At 37.3% G+C, this 14574-nt stretch overlaps 1 protein-coding gene across 1 annotated transcript; it reads right to left on the bottom strand.

Moving 5' to 3' along the window:
• Positions 1 to 3701: 3701 nt before the first annotated feature.
• Positions 3702 to 4664, bottom strand: LOC105533138 (olfactory receptor 2A12-like). The gene has a single exon (XM_011971482.1). It carries the CDS (start codon positions 4662 to 4664, stop codon positions 3702 to 3704), a length of 963 nt encoding a protein of 320 aa, XP_011826872.1.
• Between the last annotated feature and the right edge of the window lie 9910 nt (positions 4665 to 14574).

Below are 14574 nucleotides of genomic sequence, written 5' to 3'. Positions count from 1 at the left end.
ATAGTGGTTTTATATGTGTATTACACATATACCCCATATATAGGGGTTATATATTATACATATATAATATATATTATATGCATATGTAATACATATTACACATATATTTTATATTTGTATAAAATATATATGTATTATATAATGGATTGTATATTGTAGGTATATGCATATATATGTGAAAAAAGAGATATATACATATAAATAAATTTTTGGAGTAAACATTAGTATTTGGTTCTGAGATTAATTTGTAATGCAGTGCTGAAAGAGACCAAAATTTTTGTTGCCTCTAAGTATTCAGCAATATATTGTTTGATTAGAACACACAACAAAGAATTAATTCTTAAGCCCATATCTTATACACCCACCCACACACATACACTCACACCCACAAGCCTGCCCTCTGTAAACTAGAAAGAACCAAGTCAGTGAGACTTTATTTATCTGACAAGTCAGCTCTTCTCAAATAGTCAAACTGATTGTGTATAAGGATCCAACTTTGTGTTTAAACCTCTAAAACAAAAGTGGTTCTCATTTATGTTTGAGAGAGTATTGAACCAAAAGTAAGAAACTTACTTCCCTACCATGATCTCATTAAGATTTCTGAGAAGACTACGCTATCACTACTCGAAGAGAAAGTCTCTTGTAATGAACCCTTAGGGAACTGACCGCTCCACATCATCTTCCCGTAATTGCACTTTCTTGTCCATTTGTGCTCTTGCCTATGGTTTCCAATGACAGACTTGACTGCAAAATTATTTAGTTTTGTATGACCCCATATTATCGGCAGTCAGTCAAATATTTATTTTTGATGCGGAGTGAAATTTGGTCTAACCAAAAGTGAGAATGAATTAATGAGATCAAGTGGAAAATTCAGTCAAACTCAGGTTGTTTCCCAAAGGTTTTAACTGAGATTATTATACAAGAAATTAAAGTTTCTTTCACTCGGCCAGAAAAGTAACAAACAATGGGGATTGCTAGAAAATAGACAACATTTATACTCTGGGGGTTTTATTTAGAAAAAACTCAGCATTAGGCATTCAATTAAAATGGATGGGATACAGGCCTGTTATGATTCTCTAGGAGAAAAAAAAAAAACTCTTAATATTGGTAACTATTGATTTATACCAAACTGGGATTCCTAGTTCACAACTAATTATCTGATGCTACTTCAAATTCATTTCAGGCTGGCTGGGCACAGTGGCTCACGCCTGAAATCCTAGCACTTTGGGAGGCCGAGGCAGGCGGATCACCTGAGGTCAGGAGTTTGAGAGCACCCTGGGCGACATAGGGAGCCCCTGTCTCTAAAACATGAAAATAAAAATAAAAATAAATTATTTCACCCAATAGAGTGTTATTTAAACAATAACAGAAAGGAACACAGTGGTTTTACTGCATATATGTGGGCTCTAGATTTACTTAACTGCTACCACAATCTTACACAATAGTTTTACATTATTTGTGGACTATAAATGAGAACAATAAAATGATCAATGTGGTCAATGTGCTACAAACTAAAGGTAGTCTGGTCATCAAATTCGAGTTAAGTAGAATGGGCCCCAATGTTTACAAAGTTTGGTTTGAGGAAGGATTTTATTCAGCCCTTCTGATTCTATACACAGTGTCCCTTCCCTTTCACACCATTTTTTGGGCTGGTTCACCGGCTGGAGCAATGATTATGAGAGCAAGATATGATGCCAGTGGATAATTGTGCTTGTAAGTTGGCAATGCTTTAGATCACAGAGATAGTGTAGCTTTCAACAAAAGTCACTAAGATGTGGTCATTGCACAATGAACATGTACAATTTGGGTCACACGCACAAAAAACATTCACATGCACGTTTGTAGAAAGTTGCAATGGAGAAACAGACATTGTAGGTAACATTATAAATTAGGTGCTTACTGTCTCACTCCACAGAAGATTTGATTCTTCTTCTTTTTTTCTCATATGGCATTGTATATCAGAATACAGTAAGATTTTATGACAGAGTAATGAATCCACATTCTTGGAGAGTTTGACGTGAGATTTCTTTACAAAAAGAGGCCATCCATAGAAGGGAGGGCTGCATCATCTAAACACAGGTATGCATGCATCAGTTAAGACATTCGGTTCTCTGAGCCTCATCATCTGCCACGTGCTCAGGAGTTCTAAATTATTCCAACGGCACTCCTTAGCCTTAGAAAGAGGAATCTCCACTTCCACGGGAGCATCAGCTCCCAGCAGTGATCAGTGAAGACAGTCTGAAAAGTTATTTATATATTTCTTTTTTCAGTAAAATTGTAAAATCCAGTAGAGAATTGTTCTCACTCAGTAGCAGATTGAAACTGATAGCACCTCGTGTGATTACGCCTTTACTATGTTTTAGGTGTATTATTTATGTGTTAATCTTGACAACAACCTATATATTGAATTTACTGATTTTTAAACTAGGAAATTGATGCGCAGAGAGATTATTTGATAAAATAATGGACATAAAGCAGCTAAGTGGTTGAACCTGGAAAAAACTCTGCAGCCTGCCTCCAAATTCAGGAATATTAAATTAATTACTACATAGTTGCCTGAAATGCCACAGTGGTAAATATGTTGTAATCAATCTATTTAAATACATAAAAAAGTAAATACCTAAAATAATTATTAATATTTATTTCTGTGAACTACCATCCATATGGAGTAAATGAAAACTAAAGCAATTGAGAAGAACTTACTTCAATTTTAAAATTAAAAAAGCATATCATTTTCCTTAAATTATCCAAAACTTAGACAAAAGTTTAGATAAATTAGATAAAGTGTTCTACACTCCTAAAAATTTTTTCATTACCAACTTCAAAAATATTTTCCTCCTATATGATTTAATAACATACACTTCATAATTTGCATTGCTTTTTTATTTAGTCCTGGACAAAGCTAAGACTCATCTTTAGATTGATAGTCTCAACAGGGTAGAGTTGATTCATGGAGGAGGCATAGGCATCTTATCATAAGTTGAGGTCTTGAAAATGAATAGAAAATGAAAATAAAATACTGTCAAAGTGACCACAGGGAATGATAAGATTGATGACATGGAAGCTTGTGGCTATGTTAACACAACGCTTGATTGAGCAGACATAGCATATATATATATATACACACACACACACACACACACACAAACACATATGTGTGTGTGCATGTGTATGTGTGTGGGTGTATATATATATTTATTTATTTTTGAGACAGACTCTTGCTCTTGTCGCCCAGGCTGGAGTACAGTGGCGTGATCTCAGCTCACTACAACCTCCGCCTCCCGAGTTCAAGTGATCCTCCTGCCTCAGCCTCCTGAGTAACTGGGACTACAGGCACCCACCACCACACCCGGCTATTTTTTTGTATTTTTAGTAGAGATGGGGTTTCACCATGTTGGCCAGGCTGGTCTTGAACTCCTGATCTCAGGAGATCTGCCCACCATGGCCTCCCAAAGTGCTGGAATTACAGGCATAAGCCACCATGCCTGCCCCAGACATAGCAATATTTTAACACTTAACAAAGGACTATCAATAAATGTGTATTCACAGAGAGGAGAAATCTGACTTGAAAACACTTGGGGGGGATTTGTAAAAACTGAATGACCATCTTATTCTGCAAGTTTGCCTAAGTGGAATTTCTTGTGATGGAGGTTAGTTTCATAGAATTTGGATGTGACTATGCTAAAAATACAAACTTGTCTTTAACTTCTACACATCCTAGTATGTGATTTAATTTTATTTTTGTATTTTCCTATAACTCTTCCCATAGCCTGCTTCACTTCCATGTTCTTCAGGCTGTAAATGAAAGGATTCAGCATAGGGTTGATGACCGCATAGAACAAGGAGATCAGTTTGTCTCCCTCTGCTGAGTAAAGAGACTTGGGCCTCATGTATCTGATTAATCCTGTTCCATAATATATGGTCACCACAGTCAGATGGGAAGTGCAGGTTGAAAAGGCTTTTTTCCTGCCCTCAACTGAGTCTATTCTCATCACAGCCACCAGGATGCGCAGGTAGGAGAGAATAATGAGGAGGAAGGGGAGTAACACTGTTCCAGCCCCTCCTGCAAGCATCATGGCCTCCTGCAGGGATGTATCTGCACAGAACATGTGAAGAAGGATGGGCAGTTCACAGAAAATATAGTCAACAACATAAGGACCACAGAGTGGGAGGATTGTGAAGAACAGAGGAACCACTGAAGCAAAAAAGCCTGTGGTCCAGGCTCCCAGAGCCAGTGCCACACACATAGACGTGTTCATGATGAGCAGATATCTCAGTGGGAAACAAATGGCCACATAGCGGTCCAGTGCCATCACTGCAAGAAGAAAGCACTCAGTCACCTCCAGGAATAAGGTGATGTAGGTCTGAGCGAGGCAGAAGTTGTAAGAGATGACTTTCCTGGTTGCAAGGAAGTTATAGAGCATCTTGGGGACCACGATTGTGCTAAAAAATATGTTGAGAAAGGCCAGGTGACAAAGGAAGATATACATGGGTGTCCGGAGAGAGGAATGCAGAACTACCAAAGTGATGACAGCTGTGTTTCCAAAACAATTTGCTAAGTAGGCCAGAGAGAACAGGAAGAAGAGGGGTGTCTCACTTTGGGGATGATTGGAAAATCCCACAAGGACCAGCTCAGTGACGGTGCTGGAATTCTTATGTCCCATTTTGGCCAGCGAAATATGCCTGTTCAAATGGGAGCAAGGAGAAAATAAAAATGGTCTTATATAAAAATTCTGAGGTCAAATCAATTCTCTTTCACAGCAACTTTAATGCTGATGATAAATGTATCTTAAATTGAATAAAAATTATTTGTGAAATTTCAGTGGACATGAAGAACAACTTCAAATCATAGTTCTCATCATATGGTTACTTATTTTTGATAAATTACAAAAGAACTTTTTGTTTAAAGGTGAAAATTTCACCCTTATATCGCATGTACTACAGAGCACTCCTCTATATTTGGCTAATCAAATGCTATTATCCATTTCTTAAAAAAGAGCTACAGGTCCTATCAAAGAAAATGACTTTTCTAACATCATGAGCAGAAAATGTGCAGGTTGAAAATCATTCCGTTCTTCTCCTACTACATTAAAAGTCAGAAATGATACTAGTTTCCATTTAGTGAGAAAAGGGGTTGATTTTTTTTTTCCTTTCTGATTCCTAAGGAGTATAAATTATCATCTCATATCGGAATAATACACCTCATTTAATTGCTTAGACTATTTTAACTCCCTCAATATTAGTAAAATAATATGGTTAATCCTCTAAACGTTTGAGAGTCCAAATGTCTAGTAGTGGTCTTAGAGAAGATAACATATTGGTCCCAAAACCAAGCTTTTTGACCATTTTAAGCACAGTGTGAAACTGCTTTTATGGGCTTATGACTCATACATGTACATCTACAGCGATACGCTTCCTGTACTCCACAAAATCTGAGTAAAACATACCAGCCTGTGCTGAAATGGAAGATGTGGGTTAGTTGTACAAAGTGCAGACCGTCTTACACAACACACATTATCAAATGTCAGCTGCGACGAACAAAACGACACAACATTAAGCAAAAACAAAACAAAACCGATGCTTAGGAGATCATTTTTAGACACAGGGGAATATAACATGTAAAACACAGAGCCTGGGGGTCACATAGGCTCAGTGAAACTCCCTGTACCCTACACCTTTCCTTTCTCCACGCTCTCACATTTCCAGTGCTTTCTCTTTTTTCTGCTTTAAAATTTCCTGTCTGGGGGTCACTTTCTTATTGGCATCTATGTAAAGGATTCTTCTAGATCTTGCTCTGACTCTCTACTTAGCTTTCTCTCCTGTCTGCACAGACGGAATTACTGAGCCAGCAGGCCACAAGACACAGCAACAAGGTAGTGGGGGTGGAGAGAGAGAAACAGAAAGAGAGTGGGAGACACACAGAGAGAAACAGAAAGACAGAGAGAGAGTGTGTGTGTGAATCTCAGTTCTGCGACAGGGAAGGGAGTGAGTTTAGGGAGAGGAGAGCAGCTGACATACTTGCCCAGTCTTTGGAAGTAGGAAACCTGTTCATCCACAGTCAGTGCTGGCACCTGATAAGTGAATTTTCCTGGAAAGGGTGAAACTATCAAATCTTCACCTCTAAAGGAGACGCATGGGAAGCACAGCCGCTGGTCAGCCCCTGGAGCTCATCATCTTTTCTTGGCAGTGTGCTCCTCAGCTCCATGGGAGTTCTGTTAAGAAGAATGAGACAGCTATAGCTATTAACATGCACAACCTGTTCCCTGATTTTACATGATTAATTTTAGTATAGAAGTTGTCCACATTCTCTTTATGCCTTTCCTTATTTATCCCAACTTTATATTACATTTAGGGGATTGAAATGGAGGGTAAAATTATTTTCCAGTCATTATAAATCGAGAGTAGAGGCTTCAGTGAGTTGAGTAAAGTCTATTAGCAGAGGCAAAATTTTGAGTTGATCCCAAAGGGAACCAGTTAACTTCACGCAAAAAAAAAGGAAAACAATTTATGTTCCACTTACTGCTGATGGCAGATAGCTCATTAATGCAGTTCATAATTTACTATTTGGGGTGCTATCTGTTAACTCTATTGTTTCTCCGAAAGAAACAGCTCAATTTGGAAGTTCTAAAAGTAATGTGTTAAGAACATCATATTTTTATAAAACATACACATTTTCTTAGCTGGAAAGTTAAGTGTTTTTGGCTGGGTGCAGTGGCTGACACCTGTGATCCCAGCACTTTGGGAGGCTGGGGCAGGGAGATCACTTGAGCTCAGGAATTTGAAATCAGCCTGGGCAACATAGGAAGACCCCAGTCTCTACGAAAATACAAAAATTAGCTGGACACAAGCCTGTGGTCCCAGCTACTCAGGAGGCCAAGGTGGGAGGATTGTTGGAACCTGGGAAAGGGAGGTTACAGTGAGCTGAGATTGCACCACTGCACTCAATCTGAGAGACAGAGCGAGACTGTCTCACATACATACATACATACATATATACATCATACATACATACATACATACCAGCCTGAGCAACATAGCAAAAACTGGTCTCTACCAAAATTACAAAACTTAGCAGGATGTGGTGGCACGTGCCTGTAGCCCCAGCTTCTCTGGAGGGTGAGATGAGAGAATGGTTTGAGCCCTGGAGTGGAGGTTGCAGTGAACCAAGATCATGCCACTGCACTCCATCCTGGGCAACAGAGCCAGATGCCATCTCAAAAAATAAATAAATGAATTTAAATAAATAAATAAATAAAATAAGAATAAACCACCAAGTACTAAGTGTTTAGTGGAACAGTCAGTCTCCTGGTCCCAGGCTTAGACTCCCTCGTTTCCATTGTGCAACACCACTGTTTCCCTTTGGCAGTCAGCATCCAGCCCTCTGACGGGTGCTGTGTCTGGTTCTCTACACATGGATCAATATTGAGACACTTGTTCTCTATTCATGGATCAATAAGTGTAATATTGAGAGAGGCCGCCCCACACTCTACATTGCTTTCTAAATTTGGGTAGTCTGACTCAGGGGAAATGCCACCATGTATTGGTCTCTAGTTTAAAGCATCTACTCTATCACGTACATCATCCGAGCATCACTGCGGGATGTGCCCCAGCCTTTGGCTCGCCATTCCCCCTTTCTGTCACGCTGCCTGCTACCGGATGATGGGGCAGTGCTGGTGAATTCCATGGTGTGAGCCCATCGCCATGTTTTCAACTACGTAAAATTAGTTCCTCTGCCAAAAGGCAATCTGTGGTCTGCCATAAAGGTAGATATGGAACTTCAGTGATCATGCAAATGATGGCAGTGATAGCCTGACTCATGAGGAACAATCGCTGATCTTTCTGTGGCGAGCTGGTACAGCCAGGGAACTATGCCACTTCAGCGGCTCTTCTTCAGACTTTGCTCTTGGTTGGTTGACTATGCAAGTGGTAATAGAAAGAAAAGCTATTTTTATTTTGAATCCAGGCATGGGTATTATCATTGCCCCATAGCTACTATTCAATGTGCTTGTTGAACAAATGCAATGCAATCTAAGTAGCTCAGTCCCAGTGGATAAAACGTGACATAAATAGACCTGGAGGCCGGGTGTGGTGGCTCACACCTGTAATCCTAGCACACTGGGAGGCCAGGACAGGAGGATCCCATGAGGCCAAGAGCTTGAGACCAGCCTGGTCAAAATACCATGACCCTGTCTCAAAACAAAACAAAACAAAATGTTAATGTCTGGGGAGGAAAGCTTAAACAAACAAAAAAAAAGTCAGCTGGGCGCAGTGGCTCACATCTGTAATCCTAGCACTTTGGGAGGCCAAGGCAGGCAGATCACCTGAAGTCAAGAGTTTGAGATCAGCCTGACCAGCATGGTGAAATCCCATCTCTACTAAAAATACAAAATTAGCCAGGCATGGTGGCAGGTGCCCATAATCCCAGCTACTTGGGAGGCTGAGGCAGGAGAATCGCTTGAACCCAGGAGGTGGAGGTTGCAGTGAGCCAAGATCGCATCATTGCACTCCAGTGGAGGAGACAGAGAGAGATTCTGTGTCAGAAATGAAAAGAAAAAGAAAAGAAAAGAAACAATCATCACAGACATTAAGAATTAGAGTTAACTAAAAAAAAAAAAACTGTCCCTTTTGTTTATAATGAAGTTTGCATTTTTAATTTTTAGCACTGGAATTACATTAAATAGCATCATAAGACACCACAAGCAAGCCTATAGAATTCCATTTAACTAGCAGAAATTTATAATGGTATTAATGCGGTTTTCTTATTGACAGGGAAATTCGGTACATGGTTTTTCTACTAATTGGTTGAGGGTGAGATGAAGGATGCCCCATGTTGTTCCAAGGTCTTAGATCCTTCCTCCAACACCATCAACATAGTTCATCAGATACATCTGTTATCCTACTGTAACCGTTAACAGTATATACCCTTTCATTTTCCAGAGTATCTCAGAAGGAAAATGATGCTATGTTAACCTTACCCATGAGCCACTTCCTGATAATAGTTACATGATTCTAGGCAGGCACCAGGTCAAGGTGAGCATGCCTCTGCTGGGTGCAGGGATCTTCCACAGGGAGAGTCGGCTGACCTAAGCCAGTCACATCAGATTCCACAGGGAGAGTCGGCTGACCTAAGCCAGTCACATCAGATTCCACAGGGAGAGTCGGCTGACCTAAGCCAGTCACATCAGATTCCACAGGGAGAGTCGGCTGACCTAAGCCAGTCACATCAGATTCCTTCCCTCTACTTTTTAAAACAAAGCTTAGGGTCAGTCAATTTCTCTTTGATGGCAGCATTCATTTGTGACGTATTAATATCAAATCTATGGCTGGAAGTATTTCCCCCTCTAAGGATGGAAAACTCTTTTACTTCAGGGAGAACACAGCCAACGAGCAGAGAGAAGTAGACGTTAGTGATCCCAGGGAAAGGCCTGGAGCCCTTTGAGTGTTAGTCAGCCTGGACGCCTGTATTTTGCTTGAGGAAACTCTCACAGAATTCTCAGCCCTCAAAATTCTCCCTGAGTGCCCTACTCCTAAGGATTGAGTTTTTGCCAGTTGTGACCAAACCATTCAAAATTTGATCCCTAAAATCAATGTACTGCAAGTGATAGACCCAAAACTATGGAACTATCAAGATTATGCCATAAGACAGTGAAGATTTATTGCAGACTGAACAACTGGCCACATTTATAATGCAGGTGTACCACAGTTGGCTAAGTTATCATCTGTTGTTTCTTGTTCGTCTTTCTTATTGACAGGGAAATTTGACAGGGAAATGTTGTATCATCATGTTGTTTCTTTATATATTTTCAGTGAATCTGGAAATTTTAGGAATGTTGTTAGGAACGTTTTAGTACATTGTAGTGTTTTGAGTAAGTATTGTGCCCTTCAGTCCTACAGTGACAGAATGAGAGCAAGTAAGTGAGAAAGAGGAGGAAATCATGTCACATATTACAACATAGAGGAAGCTCAAAAACTTTATACTAAACAAAATAAGCCAGCTACAACACAAAAGGCCAAATACTGTGTAATTCCCTTTACATGAAGTGTCTAGAGTAGTCAAGATCACAGAAATAGGAAGTGGAAAGGTGGTTACCAAGTTCTGAGGGGATGAGAGTCAGGAAATTGGTGTTTGATGGGTACAGAGTTTCAGTGTTGCAAGATGAAAACTTTCCAGAGATCTGTTGTTCAACGATACAAATATACTTAACATTACTGTACTGTACTCTTCAAAATGGTTCAGATGGTTAATTTAATGCTACATCATTTTCCTACCATAATAAAAGTATGCCATCAAAAAGACAATCCATGATAAATGGGATAAAATATTTGAAAATTATATGTGTAACATATTTATTAATGATATAAATTATATTTATAATAATATAATTTATATATTATCATCTACATAATGTCATGTCACAAAATTATATTATAATGTCACATACATTTTTAAAAGATTAAAACATTCTGAAACTATTATTGCATATTAGTGAATAGCAGACTTATATGAAATAGAAATACTTTTAAACAGTTTTGTTGGCTCATTTTAATTTTTTTAGCAACATAGTTGTTGCTACGTTGCCCAGGCTACAGTGCAAAGTGGCTTTTCACAGGAGTGATCATGGCGCACTATAGCCTAAACCCCTGAATTCAAGTGAACTCAAGGCCTCAGCCTCTTAAGTAGCTGGCATTACAGACACTCACCATCATGCCTGGTATGAAAATATTTTTAAATGAGTTAAATTGTATGGAACTGACTCAGGAAGAAATGTAAAACCCAAATTATCCTACAATACTATAGAAACTGAATCAGGGATGAGAAAATATTTCCATAAAGAAAATATCCAGCATACAGAAGAGAATAATAGACATTGGAGACTCCAAAAGTGGGGAAGTTGGTGTGGAAGAGGGGATTGGAAAGTTACCTATTGGGTATAGCGTTCATTATTTGAGTGATAGGTAAGTTATAAAAACTCAGACTTTACTACTGTGCAATATATCAGTGTAACAAAACTGCACTTGCATGCTCTAAATCAATTTTTTTAAAAAAGAACAAAAAATCCAGCATGAGTACTTGCAAAGGTGAATTGTACTCAATATTTAAGCAATATATGTGTTTTTAACGCATGCAAAGTCTTCAGGGGAAAGTAGAAATATGATTTAACATATTTTAGATATTTAGATGTAGCTTCACACCAAAACCACACAATGGCATTAGAAGAAAAAGAGTGACAAGCCAATCCTTACAGGAGACATAGGTTTCAGTACAACAAATAAAACAGTACATCAATAAACAATCATGACCACATTCGAATTACTCCAGTAGTGCAAATTTGCATCAATGTAATGAAACCTATTATAACAGATCAACACAATAACACATGATAAAATGCTAAAATTATCTCACTATAGAAAAATATTCAACAAAGTACCATTCAAGAAAAAAGTCACCCCTGGACACTAGGGTGAAATAAATTTTCTCTTCCATCTAGTTAATAGATCAATATTAATTACATTGAAATAAAATAAGATGGCTAAGAAGAATTTCTTCTATTATGATTTAGTAGACTTGGGTTATTGTTGTCAATAATTATAATAATTTATGAATATCGATTTTAGATATTAAGAGAAGTTAGAAAGTTAGTGAGAATCCTTGAGATAAATACATGAAGCCATGCAAGTTCATATACCACTATCAAGTTTGAGATATGTTTTTCAATATCCCATTTGATAATGCATCAAAAATAATATTATTTGTTGGCAGAATATATAAACATGTGAAAAATATAATGAACAATGAACAAACATAATTAAATAGGATTATATACTGTGTTCATGAATAGAATTTTTCAATGTCATAAAGCTATTATCAGTTATCCAAAATTTGCACGAAAATACCAGTCAATGGTATTGATGAGGTTTATGAGGCCAAGAAGCAAATATTATGTGTCTGTAGAATATTAATTGGCCAGACAAGCAAGATATTTGTAAAGAAAAAAAAGTGTGACTACTTTTTTTTGAAATTCTTTTTAATTGTAGTAAGCCAAATCATGACTGTAAGTTACATGTACTGGGATAATAAAATAGATAAAAGGAATAAATCAAGAAATAAGCATTGCATTAAATTTAATGACTTCTTAAACTTATCAGAATTCATCAGAAGAATTAATAATTTTGTTGAAAGAATTTTGAAAACGCGTGACACAAAACTGTAAGAAGATATTTGTCATGTATACATCTCGCCAACAAACCTACATCCAGCATATATAAAGTATACGTTTAAAAAAGTGGAAAAGACTGTCAATCCAGCCAAAATGGGCAAATGGTTTAAACAATCACTTCACAAAAGAGGACACCCAAATGATTAATTCAAAATATAAAATTTGATCACCTGTGTCAGGGAACTGCTAATCATGATGCTGTAGTGGGCAACAGCACTCACATCGCATAGCTGGTGTACTAAGTCCGGTAAGTTAATACGAGCACCCCCATCTTACTTGTTAATTCTTCCTTCATGGATAAGTCAGGATAAAGACATCTTATTAATATATCCTATCCAAGAAGAAAAGGAGGTACCAACTATCTAACTATGTTTGAGAATATTGAGTCCTAGCTTGAGACTCAAAGATTCCATCTTTTTAGAATCTCACTTGCTCAGTGGAAGCTGAAATTTCTCTCTCTCTCTCTCTGTTTTTCTCTTTTTTTCTTCTCTTGTATTTCTTTGAATTGGTTTCAGTACACGAAAGCATTAAGCATTATATGTCTATGATGGCAGAAGCACATATTTTTATATTCAAGGTAATTGGAAGCTTTTAATCTCTAAAATGCTGTGCGAGGAATGAGAGTTACTAGACTTTGAACCCTTAAAAAGATAAAGAAATCCGTAAGGAGTGGGAACATACAGATGTTAATAAACTATGACAGAGGTGCCACCCCTTCTGTGAAGCCACCTTGACCCCTGTTCTCAATACTTGAACACAGTTTGAATTTGCATGGTACTATACATATAAACTTATCCTATGTCAGCACTAATAACACTACATTTCTAACAATGATTTACTATACTTGAGCTTTCTGAGGAAAAAAGTTTATTCAGTTTGGTATCGCAACAGTTTAGGGCTTGGAAAATTATATTTGCTCAAACAATTAAATAAGTTCATTCATTAATTGTTACTTTTTTTTAGAGTTTCCATGTTTTTCATTCCTCTACTAAAAGTGAAATTTTCATAATTAAAATATTGTGTCTGCATCCAGGCAGTTAAGACCTTGATGCATTAATGTTTCAACGTACGTTTATTACTCTGATTTTACTGTGATGAGTTCCAAGTGTAAATCTTGAGATGTTGTGTTTATGAAAGTAAATTCTCCAGCTGTACTGTGATATTCTTAAAGTGAAATATGAGTTTTATTCATTCATGCTTCTCCTCAAATAGCGTGTCCAGAAGATGCTTAATAAGTTAATATTGGATAAAAGCAGAAAGATGTCATGATATTTATTTCTGTATTTGCTTCTACAGATTTTCCTTTCCATCATGCCTAGGATTACAGACATAAGCCACCGTTCTCAGCCCAACAACTGTATTTGTAACAGCCAAAAACTAGAAACAGCTCAAATGTTTATGAACAAGTAAATCAATAAACAAATTGTAGTATATTCTCACAATGGAATATTTTCCAGTAATAAACATGACAAACAATTGAGGTATGAAACAAGTTGTATAAATCTCAGACTAATTATGCTGAGTAAAATAAGCTACACCCCTTCCAAGTCTAATTTCCCCCCCACCAAGATTACATGGCTTATAATTCAATTTAGGTGAAATATGCACTAATCTATAGTGGTAGAAAACAGATCAGTTATTTCCTGGGAGGAGGGTTGTTTCATGGCTGAAGTGAGGGAAGCATTAGGAAAGAACTAAGGAACCATTTGGTGTGACTTGGCATAATAATATGTTCATTATCTTGATTGTGGGAATGGTCGCACCAGTGTTTACATAAGTCAAAACATAACAAATTATACACTTTATGTGAATTTCTTGTGTGTCAATTATACCTCCATAAAAGCTATTTAAAATAGAATTTAATAATATTTTTCTAATTTGTTATATATTTTTAACATGAAAAATACTAATTACTAATTTATATATTTCTAAATGTTTTAGGTAAAATATTAAAGCATTTTATTTTTCTTTTCCTTTGTGTAGGATCCATATTTGTACTTGGCAAGCTACATCCAAGATAAGCATTTTATTTATTTTCTAAATAAACTATACAATTTTTACATAATTGTTTTCTGATGGAGTCAGACCAAGATGCTATGTAATATGTGAGACAAAAAAGCCATGTATACCCGTCTATTCAGTCACCTCTTCCGCCAGTCTGCATTTTATTCCTCATAAGCCTTGATTTAGTTTATCGTTAAACATATAAAGACAATTAAAATACCCCTGGTCTTCTGGATCACAGACTTCAAGAAAGACATTAAGAAGCCCTGGAATGCCATATTCCAAGACATAGCCTCCACGGGCAGCAGAGCTTTGGGGTGAGGTCCAGGATGACTAAGGAGGTCCATGGAGA

Source organism: Mandrillus leucophaeus, unplaced genomic scaffold (assembly GCF_000951045.1).
Source record: "Mandrillus leucophaeus isolate KB7577 unplaced genomic scaffold, Mleu.le_1.0 Scaffold1227, whole genome shotgun sequence".
Classification (NCBI taxonomy): Eukaryota; Metazoa; Chordata; class Mammalia; order Primates; family Cercopithecidae; genus Mandrillus; species Mandrillus leucophaeus.
This window is presented reverse-complemented; position numbering and strand designations above follow the sequence as displayed.

Coding starts and splice junctions, on each gene's coding strand:
- LOC105533138 (XM_011971482.1), bottom strand. CDS start 4,664: ATGGGACATAAGAATTCCAGCACCGTCACTGAGCTGGTCCTTGTGGGA.